Source organism: Eumetopias jubatus, unplaced genomic scaffold, assembly GCF_037043125.1.
Source record: "Eumetopias jubatus isolate StellerSeaLion01/CBP00866 unplaced genomic scaffold, mEumJub1_p1.0 scaffold_2, whole genome shotgun sequence".
NCBI lineage: Eukaryota > Metazoa > Chordata > Mammalia > Carnivora > Otariidae > Eumetopias > Eumetopias jubatus.
The window spans coordinates 104,994,524-105,016,523 of NW_028274808.1; the positions used below are offsets into that span (position 1 = coordinate 104,994,524).

At 36.2% G+C, this 22,000-nt stretch overlaps 1 protein-coding gene across 1 annotated transcript in view; it reads right to left on the reverse strand.

The window, feature by feature from the left end:
- LOC114196676 (bifunctional heparan sulfate N-deacetylase/N-sulfotransferase 3) overlaps positions 1–22,000 on the reverse strand; it is a 162,785-nt gene that overhangs the window by 104,632 nt on the left and 36,153 nt on the right. Inside the window, exons 2-3 of the mRNA XM_028087403.2 lie at positions 16,566–16,653; positions 8,413–8,567 (exon numbers count right to left, since the gene is read on the reverse strand). Coding sequence (XP_027943204.1) covers positions 8,413–8,567; positions 16,566–16,653 — 243 coding nt within the window. The remainder of the gene's footprint in view (positions 1–8,412; positions 8,568–16,565; positions 16,654–22,000) is intronic.

Genomic DNA, 22,000 nt, shown 5'->3' on the forward strand with positions numbered 1-22,000 from the left:
CTTTTCAATGGCAGTCTTCTCCTGAGCTGATGATCTCACCATACCCAAATAATAATAAAACCTACATTTTTAAACAATAATGATAAAATCTTAAGATCCAGAAGAATATTTATTTATATTTTCATCTACCAAACGTTGAGCACTTACTAGGTGTCAATCACCATTCTTTGTACACAACTACCTAGATTAGAAGAACAACTCTACTTGAATGTGTAGGATTCCCTCTTCTATAGCTTACCTTCTGAGTACACTCATTCAAGTTCCTTGTAAATCATACAACTGATTATATTCAGGGGGTAATATTCAAAATATTTACCAGCCAGCATTCTCTGCAACTGATCACTCAGAACTGTTGCCTGCCATAGAGCTGGAGAGGGATGCTAGTGACTTGGAGCCAGGCCCCTTTAGTTGCTGAGCAGTTGGCAGGTTTGGGACATCCTAGGGGAGGGTGTGAGGTTAGCGGGGGGGGGTAAGGGTAGTAGCACTGACACATTTCAACATTGGAATCAACTGGCATGACCATATTAGAACTTTTACGTTGAATATTAGTCCTGATAATATATCCCTTGTTCTCCTCTTCTGTCTCTTGTCCTTACCAAGTTCTTTTTTATGAAGTAAATTATAGACTTCACCTTATTGGTCATCATGCCCTGAGAAATGGCTAGTGTCTTTCTTAAACTGTGCTACTTGGATAACTCCAGAAGTGGTTTACCAGCTCAGGGTAGACTTCTACATCCTGATTTGAACTCTGTTCCTATTCGGACCACTAGAATTGTGCTTTGTTTTCAATATCAATAAAATAAAAACCTTATGTGTCTTTTTGTAGAGTGCTTCACTGAAGTGAAAATGATGGAATTCATTCATTTTCTAGCTGGCAAGCAAACTAATTAAAAGATTATCATATATTCTTTAAGTCAGCAAGTCTTTCAATATATTTTAAATTACATTTTGATACTATTATCTTTATTTCCATATTAGAAAAGTTAATGTGCTCACTAATCTAAAAAGTTGCTCACTTGACAATAGACATTTCAGCTAATGTGAATTAGCAGTTCTGCTGAACTTGGAAAAGAAGGGGGGGCAAAGGACACCATTTGACGAAATAATGATAATGCAGTAAAAAAGTACAATCCTCAGCAAGATTTTATGTTTTCAGGATCAGAAACATTGTTCTACTACTACTAATTTTAATACTATTGTCTGTAACAGTGTTAAGTATTATCTGATATTGGCAATGAGTTCTATGGTGAAAATTTCTACTGATTATTGTATCATTAAAATTAACCCACCATAACTTACCAAAAATGTTAGATCTAATTCTTCAATTGAGAGTATATGTCTTGATGATTTTTTGAGGCTTAAAAGCAATAAGTTATTTACTTATTGAATGAAATTTTGTCCAGTTTTAAAAGCTATACAATAGATATTTCAAACTGTGTTGTAGGTTATTAACAAATGTTACGATTAATCCTTGCCTCAGATATAGTACCTTTCAAAAAACCCACACTTGTGAACATTTCATTTTAATACCTGAATTAGCTCATATTTGATAACTAAAAATATTTTCTTATCAGCCTCTAAAGCTGTATTTCCTGCTGGCTGTAACCATCAAATGCAAGTTTGCTTAAAGGATTTACTTGACCTTCCATAATAAGCTATTAGAGCTTTCAAAGCTAAATTAAAATGGACATCAAATTCCCTTGTGAGACAGAAGTGTCCACATTGTGCAAAAGGATAATAGATCAGATGCATTTGCTAAAACTCAATAAAAATAACAGGAGTTTGGCTATATAGGTGGTGATAGAGAATGCTCAAACAAAAGAGTTTTACGTCATAGTCTCAGATTCTCTTAGTTGGAAAAATGAATGTTTTCTAATTCAATCACTCATTTGAATGTTGAATTTCATCCCTGAGCTCCCAATCCTGTTTGAATACCCAGTTGCTCCCAGAGCAACACATTGCTTCTTTGTATGTTCTTTCAGTTCCCTGGGAGAAACATTCCTGCTCATGTTAAAATTCAGAGCCTCCAAGCTGCTGGAGAAAAGCAGGATGTTACCTAATTTAGACATGCGCTATTATTAGCACAGGTTAAGCTTTTGCTTTTTTCATCCAGTGAGTTGAGAGTTGAGGCAAAATTTCCTCCAGAATAGTTTCCATTGAATTAAAGTAGCCTCTCTATCCGTGACAAAAGATACTCATTCATGTGGAAAGGTCCTCAGATTTAGTTGTTTGTCTCCTTTCCCAACATTTTAGAAACTCTGCGGATCTTAGGGAACCTCAGGGAAAAGTTGCCTTAGGAGACCCACCTCTAGTTCTCAATTTCTCTTATGTTATCAGAATTACCAAATATTCCTTTGGATTACCAGGCAGAAGGGAAATCTAGATTTACTCCTTTGAATTGGGTTGGCAGACTAGTGAGAAAGCCTGGGGGTATGGGGTGTGTTAGAATTCATACAGTTTTAGAAGACCTGGATTTCTGGGCTTCATTCTACCCCTAGTGAGCTTTATAATCCTGAGTGAGTCACTGTACTTCTCTGATTTTCAGTTTCCTTATCTATAAAGTGAGAATAAATATACCTATAATTCAAGGTTGTTAGAATTAAAGGAAATAATACAGAATATATAAAAAACTAAAACCCTTTCCTCCTTATCGCTTTACATTTAACAGCAAGGCAGCTTTGTAACCCTAATGCCTTTAATGGGAAGTAAAAGAGTTAACATTTGTTTAGAAGATGTATAGAATTCACATGAACCAAATGTCATCACAATAGAGAATAAGCTTTTAACCTTGAGGATTTTTGTTGCTCTTACCTGTCACTCTAAGCACCTGAGGAGCCTAGGCAAAAATTGAAGATGGCAATTTTCTGATGCTGAATATATTATGATGATAAAAACAACAGCTGCTATCTACTGTTTGTTAGGTTCTAATCATTGCTCACAATCGCTTTACATGCATATTCTTTCACGTGGTTATGGCTGGGAGGGACTGGTCCTGGATTTAGTAATTTTTCTTGTCTGTCCTTTCCTGACAAAAAGAAATCCATGGGTCCTATATTTGATTAACATTAAAGAACACATTTGGCCTTATTTCTGAAGACCCTCTGTGACTGTTCTCTATGCCTTGAGGACCATAATTTGGGTTGTCAACCTGTAGTTAGGAATGACATTTCAAAGAAAATGTCCTTTGCCTGGCACTTGAGTGAGGAGTGAGAATGGCCAAATTTCAGTTTGGGTAGATAGACAACTGCCTGTCTGGAGTCCTCCCATGTGTTTGAATTATTCTTTCAATTCATGATGCTTTTTAGTTGAGAATTCTAAAAAGCTGTGTGAAATTCCTGCGGATGTCTGTTCTTACTATGTATACTTTAAGTATTTACATTTGTTTTAAGTATATAGTATTCATTGATTCATTCATTCAAGTAATAATAGAATACCTATTATCTAGATACTTTGTTAGTGGCAGAGGAATATAGATAGCAATGAATGTCATGTCGTTCATCAAATCTGCCTTGATAAGCTGTTTTCTTTTGAAAAGCAACCAAAAACAACAACAAACAACAAAAACCTCCCTGCTTACTTCCCAGTTTTTAATTTTTTATTAGGACTTTCTTTCACTCTATTTATGGATTTTCTTCTTTCACAAATTCCTTTCTCTCTCCACAGATTAAAGAAGAAAATACAAAGTAATTTTCTTCTTCACATCCTTTCTTGCTGATTAATGTTGCTTATGTTAGCTAGTCTTAGACTTCTAAGATGACAAAATTAATGTTTGCTGTGTTGAGATAGAGTTTTTAGTGCTCTCCATTAAAAATTGAGACAATGTTTACACACTCTTACATGCTGTTTACCATTTCTGTTTATAATCCGTGAGGGGAAAAGGAGGCTCTTCATCTCACAAGAGTTTGAAAATTCTATCAGAACATTTTCACAATATTGGTATGGAGGACTATTCTCAACTTCTTGACAAAATGTCAATGCATGGCCATGGTGCACTTGAAAGTGCATATCTGTTTTAGGCAGTCACTGAAGTTCAAAGACAAGTATGGGCTCCTAATGCTATCCGTAAAGTGTTTGGTCTTCCATATCCTCAAGAAAAAAATATATTTTATAAATTCTAACCTTTTCTTGTACACATTTAAGTAAGGTATCATGGGGATTGATTACCCAAACATCTTGGCTCTGGCAGTTTATATAGAATATGACTCCATGATAAGTGAGTCCAGTACTCTGAAATGCTGAGTAACCAAAAAGCTAAGTTATATGGCCAGGTGGCTGGCCTAGGGAGACATAACCCTTACTCTTGTTACCACAGATTGACAACCACAATCTCTTATGCCATTTTAGGGTGAAATATGTTAAGGACAGGTATGTGATAAATAGAAGTATAATGTGGAAGAACATATAATACAGGGAACTATAATGTTTAAGGACTATAATGTTGAGAAAGGCATCTGTGTAGGGAAACCTCGAAGTTGAACTGTTATATTTCAAATCAATCATTTCTAGTTATGGGGTCAGGACCTTAAATCTCTGGTAAAACATTCTCTGTTTGTCAAGGGAGCAATTATATTTTAGAGTTTTTCAAAATCATACTTAAATTAACCAGTGTTGTGTTTTTTAATTCATTTTGCACACTGGGCTAAGTCTACAATTAGTAGGATTTTCTTAGAAACATGATTTGTTGGTATTAGAATTATTCACAAATAACTTATGAACACTGTAATATCAGCCTTATGGTTTGCAAATAAGAAAAAAGGCTATAATAAATAAAATATATTACATTTCAAGTCCTTTTTGAGTGGTATTTCTGTTGCCTTGATCATTTATGCTACAAATACTTATTGAGTACCTTCATGATATAGAAACTGCCATACTGTGATGAACAGAATATAGTTCCTGCCCCAAGGCACTCCCTGCCCAGGGTGGGAGAATGCTGGGTAAATAGACAACTGCCTGTCTGGAGTCCTCCCATGTGTTTGTGTACCCATTAGTATTATTCATAGAAACATAAATGCTGGAGCGCCTGGGTGGCTCAGCTGTTAAGTGTCTGCCTTCGGCTCAGGTCATGATCCCAGGGTCCTGGGATCGAGCCCCGAATCGGGCTCCCTGCTTGGCGGGAAGCCTGTTTCTCCCTCTCCCACTCCCCCTGCTTGTGTTCCTGCTCTTGCTATCTCTCTCTCTCTCTCTCTGTCAAATAAATAAATAAATAAATAAAATCTTAAAAAAAAAAAAGAAACAATGCTGTATTGGCTTGTGAATCACCATATAACATCCCTGCTGATTACAAGCACATTTTCTTGAATATTGTAATTACTAGGACTTTTACTGTAAATTTCCCTGTCAGGAATCAGAAACCCTTCAGTATAAAACAGCGTATCAGTCACATGAATGTTTCATCACTATAACATATGTGTTTGCAATGTGTTTAAATGGTTTTCTTCTCATTTCTATTACCTTCCTGGCTCGAATCTTCATTACCTTGTCCCCACATTGTGGTCTCTTACCTGGTCTTTTCCCTCATCCTCATCGCACTCCAGTTCTTACTGACGTGTAAATCTTATCCTTATTTTAGGTGTTCCTAAAATCCTATTTCCATAAGTACATTTTCCTGGCCACTCCCTGTGACACTTATTTCTCTGAACTGTGGGGTTTTATATCTGTACAGTTTAGCACCAGGTCATTTTGTTGGAGGATGTTTTATGTGCATATTTTGCCTTCCTGGTATAGCAAGAAGCTCCTTCCAGAGAGGAAGTCATGTCTTATGAGCTCTGACTAAACTGTCATCTAGGTAAGTCTAGTGAATGTCTTGTGAAGTTTTCTTTTTTAAATTCTTTATTTAAATTCAATTTAGTTAACATGTACTATAATATTACTTTCAGGGATAGAGTTTAGTGATTCATCAGTTGCATACAACACCCAGTGCTCATGAGATCAAGTATCCTCCTTAATGCCCATCACCCAATCACCCCTTCCCCCACCCACCTCCCTGCCAGCAACCCTCAGTTTGTCTCCTAGAGTTCAGCATCTCTTATGGTTTGCCCTCCTTTCTATTTCCATCTTATTTTATTTTCCCTTCCTTTCCCCTCTGTTCATCTGTTTTGTTTCTTAAATTCTACATATGAGTGAAATCATATGGTATTTGTCTTTCTCTGACTTATTTCGCTTAGCATAATACACTGTAGCTCCATCCATGTCATTGGAAATGGCAAGATTTCATTCTTTTTGATGGCTGAGTAATATTCCATATATATATATATATATATATATATATATATATATATATATATATATATATATCTTCTTTATTCATTCATCTGTCGATGGACATCTGGGCTCTTTCCATATTTTGGCTATTGTGGACATTGCTGCTATCACCTTCTACCTCCCTCCCCTGCACCTCATCTTCTGGGACCCCTATTACCCAGATATTATTTCGCTTTATGGGATCAGTGAGTTCTCTAAGTCTCCCTTCATGATCCAGCAGTTTTCTTTCTTCTTTTCAGCTTCCTTATTTTCCATCATTTTATCTTCTATATCATTGACTCGCTCTTCTGCCTCATTCATCTTTGTTTTTATATCCTCCATTTGGGACTGCATCTCAGTAACAGCATGTTTAATTTCGGCCTGACTACATTTTAGTTCTTTTATTTCTACAGTAAGGGATTCTCTAGTGTCTTCTATGCTTTTCTCAAGCCCAGATAGTATCTTTATAATCATTGTTTTAAACTCTAGTTCAGACATCTTACTTATATCCATATTGATTGAATCCCTTGCAGTGAGTACTACCTCCTGTTCTTTCTTTTGGGGGTGAATTTCTCTAGCTTGTCATTTTGTCTAGAAAAGAATAAAAGAAGAAAGAGAAAAAACAATAATAACAACAACAGATAAAAAACAAATCAGAAAAAAACAAAAACAAAACAAAACAAGAAAAAAACAAGAAACAAAACAAAGCAAAGAACTAGACTGGGTGTGTTTTGGTCTGCTTGTTAAAAGAAATGAGATCCCAAAATATGAAAGAAAGAAAGCTTATATATATACAAAAATAAAATAAAATACAATGAAAGGAAACAAAAATAATATACATATATACCATATATATAAAAATAAAAATTATGAAAGAATAAAAAATTAATTGAAAAAATAAGACTAACTGAAAAAATAATACGGAAAGACTAAAGAATAATAAATAATAATAAAAAAATGCTATATACTGTTTTCCCCAAGAGCTGAAGCTTTGCAGCCCTCTATGATCAGTAAGCTTGGTATGAGCCAATTGTTCCTGCTGGTCTTCTGGGGGAGGGGCCTTTTGCACAGATTCTCAGGTGCACTTGCCCTCTTGCACATGTGCCTCTATTGCTAGGAGGCTGGGCTGTAAGCAACTGCGGATTCCACTGTGGCGCTGTTTTGTTCCCTGGAGGCTTTCAGCACTGATGGGTGGGATGAATAGGGCTGTGCCCTGCTCTCTAGCCCGGGAGCTGAAAATTCGTGCCCCCCGCTCTTCAGTGAGCCCTCAAAGAAAAGCAGTCAATCACTCTTGTCTCCCTGGTTTCTGAACTCTGTGTTCACCCAGCCTGTGACCAAGCGTTTTTATCTCAGGCACATGACTGAATTTCAAAACTCTAAATTTTAAGGACTCCTGCAGTGTGGACCTGCACTGTTCCTCCCCAGGGAGGGAGAGGGTCTTGCCACGCTTCTGCCTTTTGCTGGACCACTGTCAGGAAAGCGGTCACACGACTGTGCAGCGGTTTGCAGTTTATGGCAACACCAAGCAGAGGGCTGGCACCTAGACTCACTGTTCTCAGCTGCTTCCCCACTCCTGTGCCTGGGAACTCTGCTGCACCCAGGCACCCCCGTTCTTCTTGTGACCCCAGGGATCCTGAGACCATGCTGTCACACCTGGGATTCCACACCACGTTACCTCCTGAGCACCTTTAAGCCCAGGACATCCCTCACTGTAGCAGACTTCTAAAAGTTTCAATTTTGTGTTCCGCTGCTTACAATACCTTGTGGTAGCCTCCTTAAGCAGGCTCCTTCCCCTCCGCCATATCCTCAGATATATCACCCCAGATTCGAGTCTCTGCACCTCCTGCCTTCCATAGAGTGGTCGCCTTTCTACTCATAGAATTGCAACATTTCTTTTCTCAGATCTCTGATTGATTTTGCAGGTGTTAAGAATGATTTGATAATGACCTCGCTGTATTCGAGGGACCAGGCAGTTAGGGTCTCCTACTTCTCCACCATCCTAACTCCATCCCTGTGAATTTTTTTCTTAAATTAGACCCTCAAAGCATTAGGCATAGTACTGAGCATGCAATACAAATTCAAAAGTCACATCCTGAAAGGCTGCAATACCAAGTTGTTCTAGTGCCAGTGTACACTTGCTCAATGTAATATTCAAAGTGAGTTACTTACTAAGGCAAATTTTTTGTTGAGAATCATCTGCTCCACCAAAGATGACTCATTATGGAAGAGGTGGGGTTGCATATGGCTCCACATATGAGGAAACCACCAAAACTCATCCACAGACCCCAGAAGATGGTCATCCCCTTCATCTTCCTCTTCCGTTCCTTCAGGGGAAAAAGGTTGTTAATTCCAGTTACAATGATTGTCTGCCCATCCATCCATCCGCCCATCCATCCATCCTTCCATCCATCCATCCATCCATCCATCCATCATCTATCCAATTATGTACTCGCATATATGTATTTAGAAGACACAATTTATACTTTCTTTGATACGTAGAAGGCTTTGAACATGAAGTATAGCAAAGAAAAACCCATTACTCGGGAAACAACCAGAGACTGTGACAAAACTCTTTTAAAAGTTTTTCAACATGAGACATGGGTATAAAATTACTGCAAAACGGAAATATGCAACCATTCCCAAGGACATTAGAACTCTTTTAGTGTCTTTGTATAACCTGTAGTTTAGAGAGAATGGGGAGATAAGCAGAAAATGGAATCAAGGGAATGTGAATAAAGAAATGAGTGGCAGATCTCCAGCAGCAGGTCATTCTGATATGGGTTGTGACACCACAGTCACAATAAAATAATTCCATAATTTATTTGGGTTCATCATTAGCTCTGAGAAGAAGTTACTCCATATTTAGTGAAAACTAAGGCATAAACAAGGAGGAACAAAGGAAATGTAGGAATTGTTATTTGGAAAATTAGAGAAAACTGAAGGGAAGAAAGGAGAAAGGATGAAAGAGGCTGAGAAGTGGTAAAGTCATAGTAAAACAAGACGAGCAGCTCCTTGGTGGTACACATGTTTCTCATGCTTGTTCTTTCTCTCACGTTCCTGGAAGCAGATTTTCCATCAAGAAACTCCTATTTCCTTGAGAGTCAGCCCTGTTGTCATTCTTCTTATTTTTCCTATTTGGGCATGTTTTATTTCCTCCATTTTCCCTGACCTGCAGTTTAGTTGAGTGTGGGAAATTCCTCAATTTTCTTAACTTGAGGGGGGATAGGACTGTCTTGGCTTCTTTACTAAAGCATGAAATGAGAGCAGTAGAGGGTGCCTCACTACTATCCTGTCATATCATAAGATGTTATTAATCATCACAAAGTTAGGCAACCACACTTAAATTTCAGCCACAACACTGAATCTAACAAGCTCCTAGAATATAGAATAGTAGGTTCTTCAAATGATGTTCCCTCTGTGTGGAGAAAATGTTCTCTCATATTTTCAAAAATTTCATTTTTCTGGGGACTCAGTCAGTTAAGCATCTGCCTTTGGCTCGGGTCATGATCCCAGGGTCCTGGGATCGAGTCCCACATCGGGCTCCTTGCTCGGCGGGGAGCCTGCTTCTCCCTTGCGCCTGCCGCTCCCCCTGTTTGTGCTCTCTCTCTGAAAAATAAATAAATAAAATCTTGAAAAAATTTCATTTTTCTGATATGACTGGTTTCAATAGCGCCCTATAGGCTAACGATGGAGGGCAGACTGCTCCCCTCACCCAGCCAATTAAGCCCAGTGCCTGTTACTAGTGCTCTTCTTTTCATTTTCCCAAGAGAAGGAAGGCAGAGCCCACTGGCAGGAAAAGAATCAGATTCCTATGGTTTACTGGGCAGTGAAAGTGACTTACCAAAGATAAAAGCATAGCGTAAGGCAGCATAATGTAGAATGAGTGGAATCACATAATTCTTCAAAAGGACAGATTTTAATTTCACTTTTATATGGTTAAATACTCTGCTGATATGAAGAAACTTTTTTCTTTATATATAAAGGGCACCTTTAAATTTAATCTGTTTTAGTTCCTTAATATTTTCCTCTTCATCACACATTCATGTTATCATAATATTGTGGAACAAGGAGAGCCTTTAGAGTTAGAAGTTTTTAGCTTATTTGTAGCTCCCGACACACTTGAATTGTGTGATTGTGGGCAAGTCCCATAACCCCTTTAATGTCTGTATTTATGTAGATAAAAGATGGATAGCAATACCTATTTTATTCTTTTGGGGAGGAAGTGGCACTATAATCCTGGCACATATTAGGTAATCTAAAATGCCTTTTTCCTTTCTTTTTATGTTTCCTACTCTTGTTCTCCTTGCTTCTTTTGTGGGTCTCCTTGAGTTTTATTTTTTTCCATGATAATACTGCATGACGGTGTGGTGGAAGGTCTCACCTGGGTGTTATGTGGCAGATGGGACACTGTGTTCAAGAACTGACCACACCATCTTATTAACTGACTGGTTTGATTAGTGAGTCACCAGCAAAAGCCTTCTTGGGGCTTCTGAGTGATTATTTTACAGTTCAGGGAAAACTTCTAGAGAGGGAAGCAAAGGAATAGGAATATATGGATTCAGGATTTAGAATCTCTGATGACCCCAATCATTGCAGGGTCTTGGGTCCTGCTACCTTTTAGGTGATAAATATGGTGGCCATGGTGAAGAAACATTTGTTACATTGACTGGTGATGCTTACATATATGGTTTTTTTGACATAAGGATGATTTAATCTAGTTTCCCCACAATTAAACTTCTCTACTTACATCCAAGAGGCTCTCCTCTTTCTTAACATTTTGTATATCCTGAGGATACCATATTAGTTAAGATTACCATCAGTTACTTATTGCAGTTTTACTTTCCTTTGAAAAGAGGCATAAGTCTCTTGGGGTTTCCCAGTAATCAGCGCATTCCCACCTTCCACTCCTCTGGATAAACTGAATGTGGGTAGAGATGAGATTTCCTAGATTATGAAAAGTCACCCCTCTAGTCCTTTAAATCTCTGTCCTCTGCCCCCTATAACTTCTATCTTTCCCTGCATCTTCTCATTCCTCTTTTGTTCATTTTTCTTGTTGGACTTTACCCAAAGTTTCTATATCAGGACAGTGGAAAGGTAGCTTTGAAAGGATAGCTCAGGCATTTGTTTTCCTTTCCTGAATATCATGGTAAAATCTGCTATTAAAATATTCATATATTTGAATCCCACAGGAATTAGACAAATGATGTTTGCCCTCTTTATATAGATTCATAGTAGGCATAAATGTGTACCTTTTCCTTTTTCCTTATAACTCTTTCTGATCTGATTTCATTTGATCCTACTTTGGGGAGGTTTTCCATCAGAATTAATTATATTGAGAACAAGTGTCTATTGCTTATTACTTTAAACATAATGATAAAAAGCAGTTGAAACATAGCTGTGGTTGGCCGTGGGTACTTGCCACCCTTTTATCTCCTGACTTTGTTAGAACTGGAGGAAGGGAGAACTAGAAGTCAAATTCCTCAATTTTAAGTTGTTACAAAACTACACTGAGATTTTATAAAGTTATTGCAAATTATTTTATTAGGTATCTACTTAAATAACTTATGTCTCTACAGTATTTTATCTTCTGTTTTTCCTACCATAATATTGAAAATCATCATTGACTGACATTCTGCCTTTTGTCAAGCATTGTGTTAACTATTTTATAAGCATCATCTCATTTAACTCTCACTAAAACCCTATGAGATAAGGACCACTGCTAACTCTATTTTTCAAATGAGGAAACTGATATTTGGAAAGGTGAAATAATTTGTCCCGTGTCACTAACAAGGTTGGAACAGAACCTCGTTTCTTACTGGGAATTTTTATTTTGAGTTGTGGGAGGTGCTCAAGTAAGGAAAGAGGAGGAATCTTTCAGAAACAACAAGGAAACACAGCAACTGGCTAGAGTCATTGTTTAGCATTCAGAATTGGACAAAAAGTTGAGTTGCCAGGAGTATTTTCTTATATTTCTATTATGTTTGGGAAAGAAAGCTTTTAATTATTCTTAGTATTTACAGTGTTTTTCTTTCACAACACAACATGGTCAAATTTTATTCTCCAACCTATAAATTCTAACCCAGATTAAACAACTGCAAATTCAGGGCCCTTAACTATCATTAACTGACCAAATTTGGAATTTAGAAATAAGATCATCATTTACTAATTCTATATAACATTGCTCTTCACCCTGTTAATTAATTCTGTGATTTAGTTAGAATTTACCAATACTGTTGGTTCTCCATGATTTGGGGAAATATACATACCTAAGGAACCTATAGATAAGAGGAAGGAACCCTTTGCCATTCAGCTTCCTTTATCAAGGATTGCCAATTAAGCAATAAAAATCCAATTTAGCTAACGCATAGGACTTGGGCTCTCCCTGACCTAAAGTTAAGACTATTTTTGACACTTAACTAGCTATATGACCTTGGGCTCCTCTCAGTTTCTACATTCTTTTTTTTTTAAAGATTTTATTTTTTATTTGACAGAGAGGTAGAGAGAGAGCAGAAGCAGGGGGAGCAGCAGGCAGAGGGAGAGGGAGAAGTAGGCTCAATAAGCAGGGAGCCTGATGTGGGGCTCGATCCCAGAACCCTGGAATCATGACCTGAGCCAAAGGCAGACACTTAATGACTGAGCTGCCCAGGCACTCCAGTTTCTACATTCTTATCTAGAAAACAAGGTAACATATTCTTTAACTCCTAGGCTTCATTGAAAAGGTGCATGAAAAGTGCTTAGCTAAGTTCCTACAATAAGGTGTTGCTCACTAAAAGGGAACTATGAATTTATTTCCTTCATCTCTTTATGTTTCAAAAATGCACAAACCCTTCAAAAACTAAAATATATCAAACAAGATGGAACCCTCTCTGGAAAGAAAGTCTTACTATTATGATAGTGCTATTTTTCTCCTCCCCTTCAAGATTGAATAAAATAGAATTTTTAATAGGAAAAGGAATTACTCATTTAGAAAGGAAGACAATGCAATTCAATTAAACTTTACAATTTCTCACTTTGAAAGATTCAGAGTATTAAATCTTACATCTGTTCCCACTAAAAAAATGATTGTATTAGCTTTAGATAACCCTAGCTAAGTTTTTGTAGAAGCTTTCATATCATACGCAGATAAGATCCCTTCAAGCCTTGGCTTTGTTCTGTGTTCTTTCCTTGGCTTAGGTAGTGGACATTCTTACTGTTAGCTGTGGGAAGTGCCCAAGTAAGGAAAGAGGACAAATCTTTCAGAAACAAAAAGGAAGGAGAGCAATGGGCTAGAGTCACTCTTTAGCATTTAGCATTGGGCAAAAAATAAGCTGCCAGAAGTGTTTTCTCCTATTTCTATTATGTCTGGGAAAGAATGTTTCTAATTATTCTTTTTTTTATAAAATATTTTATTTACTTATTTGACAGAGAGAGACATAGCAAGAGAGGGAACACAAGCAGCGGGAGAGGGAAAGGGAGAAGCAGGCTTCCCGCAGAGCAGGGAGCCCGATGTGGGGCTCGATTCCAGGACCCTGGGATCATGACCTGAGCCGAAGGCAGATGCCTAATGACTGAGCCACCCGGGCGCCCCTCTAATTATTCTTCATATTTAGAGTGATTTTCTTTCATAATGCAACATGGTCAAATTTTATTCTCTGGCCTTGTTTCATAAAATATGAAGAGTTAAAATAAAAGTGATTTTATTTTCACTCAGTCATTTGTTCATTAATTCATTTTCAATAGCCACTGTCCTAGTTGCTGGTGTTACAATAGTGAAGTCTTCATGGAGTGTTCATTTTAGTAAGGGAAGAGAGCCAACAGATAAATAATTTAAAGATAAAGTGCATTCAACACCCATTCATGACAAAACTCTTAGTCATCTAGGAATGGAAGGGAGCTTCCTTAAGCTAATAAAGAGGGTCTGGGGCACCTGGATGGCTTAGATGGTTAAGCGTCTGCCTTTGGCTCAGGTCATGATCTCTGGCTCAGTGGGAAGTCTGCTCTCCCTCTCACTCTGCCTCCCCCTGCCCATGTGTGCTCTCACTCTCAAATGAATAAATAAAAGTCTTAAAAAAAAAGAGTGTCTACAAAATAGTCTATTGAAAGAATTCCCCTTGAGAATAGGAAAAAATCTACTGAAAGATTTCCACTGAGGTCCAGAATAAGACACGAGTGTCACCATGACTACTTTAATTTTGTACTGGAGATCTAAGCTAGTGTAATAGGGAAGGAAAAAAAATTGTAAGGCTCAGAAAGGAGGAAGGACAATTTTTAATTATCCAAAAATTACATGATGTATTGGTAGGAAATCCAAAAATAGTCTACAAACTATAGAAATAATAAGTGAACATAGCAAGATTGCTATATACAAGATCAGTACACAAAATCAATTGTATTTTTACATACCACCAACAAAGAAATGGAAAATGAAATAAAAACAAGACACTATCTGCTATTGCATCAAAAAACTGCACCAAAGAATAAATCTGAAACCAGTAAAGTTTTATGAAGTGTAATTAAAAATGACCTAAATGTGCTCAATGATTGGATGGCTCAATATTTAGGATGGCCTCTCTCCCTCAAATTAATAGATTTAATGCAATCTTAATCAAAATACTAGCATGTTTCTTTGTGGATACTGGTAAGCTGAAATTTATATAAAAATGCAAAGGGCCAAGAATTTCCAAGGCAATCTTGAAGAAGATGAGCAAAATTGGAGAACTTACACTAGCAGATATTAATATTAATTATAAAGTTACAGTAAATAAGATAGTGTGATGTAGACAAATAGATCTAATGAACAGGAGAGTCTAGAGTTGACATATATGGTTATATATGTCAACGATGATACTAGGGTGCAGTGGGAAAAGGAAGGTCATTTCAGTACTTGATGCCAATTAGATATTTTTATAGCAAAAAGAAGATATCTTGACCTGTATCTCACACATACACAAAAATCAATTCCAGATGGATTTCAGATTTATAAGTTTTAAAGAATGTAGGAACATATTTTTTAGGATCTTATAGTATTCAAAGATGTCTTTAAAAAGACACAAAACGGTGACCACTAAAGGAACAAAAAGTTGAACTGGACTACATGAAGTATTTTTGGTCATCAAAAAACACCATTAGGAGTATGAAAATACAACCCACACAATAGGAGAAAGTATTTGCAACACATATAACTGACAAAAGGCTCATTAAAAATATATAAAGAAAAAAAAAGAATATATAAAGAATTTCTACAAATCGATAAGTAAAAGCATACAACCCTATAGGAAAAAAAAATCTCAGATAGTTCACAAAAGAAGATATCCAAATAGCCAATAAATACATGAAATAAGCTCAATTTCACTGCTCATAAGAGAAATGTACATTAAAACCATAACATATCTTTACATGCTCACCAGAAAGGCTAAAATTAAAAAGACAAATAATACGAAATGTTAGTGAGAATGTGGAAGAACAGGAAAACTCATATAATGTTGGGAATGTAAATTGATACAACCATTTTTGAAAAACTGGCATTTTCCTACTAAAGTTGGCCATAAGTGTGCTATATAACTAAAAATTCTAGTTTTAGTTGACAGTCAACAGAAAAGAATAGTTATGTCCTATGAAGGACAGGTACAAAAATGTTCTTAACGTGATTATTCAAAAAAAGCTAAAGACTAGGAAAAAACCCAACCATCTACATTGGAAAGGAATGGAATAAAGAAATTTTGGTATATTTAAACAATGGAATGCTATAAAGTAGTGAAAATGAAAGAATTACAACTATATATATATATATATATATATATATAACTATATATGCAACTATATGTAACTATAATATCTGTAAAAACGGAGTAATGTTGAACAAAACATGTGGCTATAGAAGAGTCCATACTGTATGATTCCTTTTATACACATCTCAAAGTCATGCAAACTAGTTTGTGATATTAGAAGTCAGGATAGTTGATTTTTTTGAGGGAGGCTAGTGACCATGAGGAAGCACAAAGTGGGTTGCAGGGGGGATTTGGTACCCTTCTTTCTCTTGATCTGCATGCTGGCTTGTGAAAATTCACTGAGCACTACACTTATTACTTATGCACTTTTATCTATGTAAATTATAGTTCAGTAGAAAAGGAAGGCCATTAGGCCATTATAACATGGTGAGTAAACTTTCAAACCATCAACATTTTGTAAAGGTTAAAAAATGATATATTAATTAAGTGGAATTGAGTAATATGAAGAAAATAAAAATGGAGAGAGACATGGAATGTGAGAAGGTATGAAGAGAAGGGGTCACAATTTTTGAGTAGTCAGAGAGGCCTTATGAGAATAATTAACCTTTTTCTTACCTGTATGGTAAAATTTTCCTGAAAATCCCAGGTTGAACGTAAAATTTGTGATTTGTGCACGCAAAAGGTTCTGAGTGTCAAGCAGGGCCTGAAATACACAGTTGGAGTATTGTGTTAGAGAATGGCATTGAGAAGTTTTAAAAGATATCTTCCTTTTGCATTCAAGGGGTAAAACTAGTGTCTAGGTAAGGGGTAAAAATGATGGAAAGTAGTGTCTTTACCACTCTACAACTAGAGAGATGCTTTGAAGATTCCGCAAACATATACATATATTTATCCTTTAGCTTGCAATAAATCAGCAAAAAGTGTCAGCTAGAAAAAGGAAGTTGCATGAAAAGTTTATTCTGCATATATTAAAGGAATTATTAACTAGTACATAAAATATATCTCCTTTCACTTTTCAGGGACATAGATCACCAACTGTCAAAAGAAGGACACTCTTTAAGTGAAACTATGCAAGAATATATGTTGAAAGAATCATTATTATTTCTCAGATATGTCTTTGGTCCTCAAAATCCAAGACTTCAATCTTTGAGTCTTAGATTCCCACAAGATAGTGACTGTTCTTCAAAAGAGGATATCACGATAAAGTAAATCTCTAATTTGGCCTTTCATTAAAAAACAAACAAACAAAAACCTCTACTCTGACAGTAAAACTCTTTTAAAACAGGGTTTTAAATGTTACATCTTATAAAGTATTTACCATGCTATGAATTTTTAATGGACTTCCTTTTTTCCTTCTCCTTCTTTTCTTTCTCATTTAAATTCCTATTTTTCTATTCCTTCTGTCCCTGCCATCCTCCCTACACAGACTATGGTAGTTGAGTACCCACTTCAACTAGGCAGAAAGTAACACTAAATGTTAGATTTGTAAAGCATCTTAGTTAACACTTCTTTTACACACAGGGAAACTGAGGAGAGATGACTTGCTCATTTTCACAGATAAAATTAGATTAAGTAGATTAAGGTAAATCGTGGATTAAGGATACAGATTCCTAGATTCCATATTAGATACTCTTTCCCCCCCTTTCCATAGTATAGCTGGGCCCACAACAAAATCTTTTTTTTAGCAGCAAAGCTGACACCCAGAAGCCCTGCCCCATAATGTTCAAGGTTTCAATCTTTTTTGGGGGATATAAATAGATATCCTTTTATTCAGAGATTACCCCATGATTGTATGCCTTATCTGTGCCTATAAGTGATTCTCTTTATTGTGTAAAAACAGAGGAAGAGGACTTTTGAATCTCAGATTTAAATTCATCTGACCAATGACAAGTTTTTGAAAATTAGGTATCTAAACTTTTTTCTCTGACTACTCTGTTTACTTGAACAACTTCCTTTGATTGCACAACTGAACTGGGAAATATGTGGGTCCTGAGTGCGCTCAAAGATGGAAGACAGGTCTGTTTGTGGATTTCCATGCCTAAGTATCAAAGCAAAAGGGTTAATGATGGCAATGTCATTGGATGGCAATTAGATTCTGTCATCATAAGGCCTTGGCATGGGCTGGGCAGGGGAAGGAGAATTTGGTCAGCTCAGCAGTGACAAAGTAAATAGTGGGACCCAGAATCCTGTTGTGTGAAGGGGTGGGGAGTGGTGCCACCTGGATGTAAGGTGTGAGCCTTTCTCTTTTTGTCCTTATGGAAGGAACATAAGGTATGGAATAGGAAGGTATGGATTGAAGTGCCAGCTCTGGGACTTACAGCGAAGGCATTTAAGACTTGGGAGTCAGATTGCCTCAGCTAGAATTCTAGATCTGCCCCTATTCAGTATTGGGCATGTTATTAAAATTTTCAAACCTCAGACGCATCACATGTAAAGTAGGGATAATAACAATAATCTCAGAGCACTATTGTGAGGATGACATACTTCTATGCTCTTGGCACCGTGACTGGCACATAATAGGTGCTCAACAATTATTAGTTGCTGCTCCTCTATTATTGCTTCGGTTACTATCACTACTATTTACATGGTTGTTGTTATTGTGAGTGATGTTAGACAATTCATAGTCTCTGAACTTTTCCCTTCATTTGCTAGAGTGGAGACAATTATCTAACTCCTAGAGTTGTGATGAGGATTATAAAAGAGGTAATATATGCAGGAGGGCTTAATAAGCATTTTTTAAAAAGTGGCATAAAATATTAGGTGTTGATATAATTATCAGCAATCATAATATACATATGTATATATATTTTAAAAGATTTATTTACTTGAGAGAGAGAGAGCATGAACTGGGGGAGGGGGGAGAGAGAGAGCGAGTGCGAGTACGCTCCTGCACATTGGCGGGGAGGAGAAGAGGGAGAGAATCTCAAGCAGACTCCCCACTGAGTATAGAACCAGAAGCTGGGCTGATCGCATGACCCTGAGACCATGACCTGAGCCAAAATCAAGAGTCAGATGCTTAACTTACTGAGCCACCCAGGCGCTCCTATATATATATATATATATATATATATATATGTATATATATATATATATATATAATATATTACTGACAATTATATCTTCTGTCTCATTTACTTAAAGTTGTTTTTCTCATTTTATTGACCTACAGTCTCCTTCTTCTTTTTCACTTCTCCCCAGTTGAACATGCTAGCTGGGTCTTCCTTCCCTTTTGATCTTATCTTCTTCTTTATCCATCTTACTCACTTCATGTATTCATTCTACTCACTTTATTCAATGGTTAAAATATGGATTTGAAATCCATTTTAAAATAATTTCTTGTGTGTTCGATGCTTTAAAGTTGGAAGTTTTTCTTTTTGTCTCTTCGAAAATAAAATCCCCAACTAAACTTGAACTTGAACTTTGCTTTGTGACTCTTGATTGCCTTTTAAAACTTAAAATACTTGATAAGAAAAAAACAAACAAGCCTATCTTGTTCTGAGGTCTTAGAAGCTAAATAATGTACCTGTGAACTAACCTCTAAATCAACTAGAATACATTGATTCAAATTATTGAACAAGACCTGATTATGCAGGTTTGAGTTGGCATTTTACACATTTATTTGACATTGTAGAAACAAACACTGAAGCACATAAAAGATAGACTGAAACAGATGGTAGATACTAACATTATGCCTATATATGGTGAGGAGGGAAATTTATTTCTAAATGATATTTTATATACTTAAGATAAACAGTAATATTTCTTATCTTTTATATATTTTTTTGTGAACCAGATTTTGGGGGTATCTATGAGAACAATGTTATGTATTCATCCATTACTTCCCTCTCTTCAAAATATGCTTTTGTGCTAGAAGCTAGAGCACTCAGTGGTATTCTTAGATGATACCCTTTTCATTAAACTCTTCATTGCTAGAATGATTTTATTCAACATTAGTCTATTTAAAACTGAGATAGTCTATTATTACTATGAATAAAATATTACAAAACTGATATAAATGATACTTTGCTTTATTCTTTATGTGCAACATGCTAAAAGTGGTGTGCTAATATCTAAAAATCTAAGCATAATAAGCCAAATCAATGTTCTAATACCAAATTCAGAAAACCACAGGCATTTTGGGTAAGCAAACCCTCTATGATGTGCAGAGTACTTTGGTCATGGAGAAGGTAAAGAATCACAGCCACCTGCAGAGGTACCATTTAGTGGTCTCCTCCAGGCCAAGAACCCTAAGAACATAGATTTCTACTGTCAGGAATGGTCTGATTATTGAAAAATGGTACTTTTATTTTTAACTATTCCAAAACTTTTTATATATATAGCAAGGTAATTTATAATTCCATGCATTAGTAATTATTTTTAAAATAACATGTTACTTTTTCTAATTAAAAACTCAAAATCACTAATAAATCCACCTCTCAAGATAAGTTAATAATTATGATGGAATTCTTTCCCCCTTTTACCAATAACTACCCAATTATATGTAGATCTATATAGGTATAGGTAAGTGAAATTAGAGCCATCAAGTAAAAATTAGAACTATGCCAATTATTGCTAAAAATATAGTTTCAAATTTTGCCTTGTCATCCATCTATCATCTATCTATCTATCTATCTATCTATCTATCTATCTATCTATCTACCTATCATCTATCTATCCATCTTTTAAAGATTTTATTTGCTTATTTGAGAAAATGAGAGAGGGAGAGACAAGCAGGGGCAGCAGCAGAGGGAGAGGGAGAACCAGATTCCCCGCCGAGCAGGGAGCCTGACGCAGGGCTCGATTCCAGAACCCCGAGATCATGACCTGAGCTGAAGGCAGCTGCTTAACCGACTCAGCCACCCAGGCGCCTCACCTTTGTCATTTAATAGTATATTAGGAAGCTTTCTCCTGTCACATTAACCTTCCAAAACCAAATTTGTTAATGAGTGCAGAATACCGCATCAGATTGGTGCCCTATAATTTATTTAACCGTTTCATCTTACTCCTGTACATTTAGGTTGTTTACATTTTTTGCAGAATATAAATACTGCTCTCTGTGTCAATACATATTTATATAACAATGTGGTAGCCATTTCTGCAGGAGATAGGAGGATAAGAATAATTCTGCTTATTCTTTGGCAAACAAAACAATTTTTCAGCAAATTTGAAAATGCTATGAAAGTATTAAAAGAGAACATAACATCCAGTTAAAATTATAAGAAATTGAACTATGAATATAGTTTAACATGAAAATTTGACTATTTCCAAAATGATTTTTTCAAATTTTGAATATGTATATGCTATCGTGCTTAGTTTTTTGAGGGTTCATTCTACAAAGCTAAAAGCACTTGCAGGCATTAAAAAATCCAGTTGAAGGCCAAGAAGATCTAATTTAAAGAAACTGAGCTCTGAGAACTGAGCAAAATGGGAGCTTTTATATATTTTTGGACTTTCTCCAACTTTCATTAACAGAATGAATATATCAATTAAAGTAAATTGAAGACAAAATTTAAAAATAACTGCAAAAAATGGAGATTCACATTAGTATTCATTACATGTGTGACATTCTTTGAGGGAACGTTTACTAACTTTGTGTTTCTTATCTGTGTTTCCCAGATGATATTTTGACCTGTTTTATAAGGTAACTAAAGGAGTTGTGAGCCAAATTAAAGCTGGGGAAGAAATTTTAGTGCTGGGTGTGGTTTTCTAGCAATAGGCAAAAATAGTGTTTTAGCACAGAATTTTTAGAGTCAGCATTTTCTTAATCAGCTGAATACTAGTTATAAATATACAAATATATCTGTATCTCCTAAAGTAAATGAAAACAACTGGGCAGCTAATTGCAGGATCTTGTGTCTCTCTCCACAGAAATGTGCACGCTCTGGCATCACAGGCATTTAATGTAAAAGATCATTATTCCCACTTCGGACACAGGAGACATGATTTACATAGTTTAAGTGACTTCCCCCTAGTCACAAAGCTGGTTAATTGCTGAGGAAGTGATTCAAGCAAGGATTTTGGATTTTAAAGCTCACCGGTTCTGTTGTCCA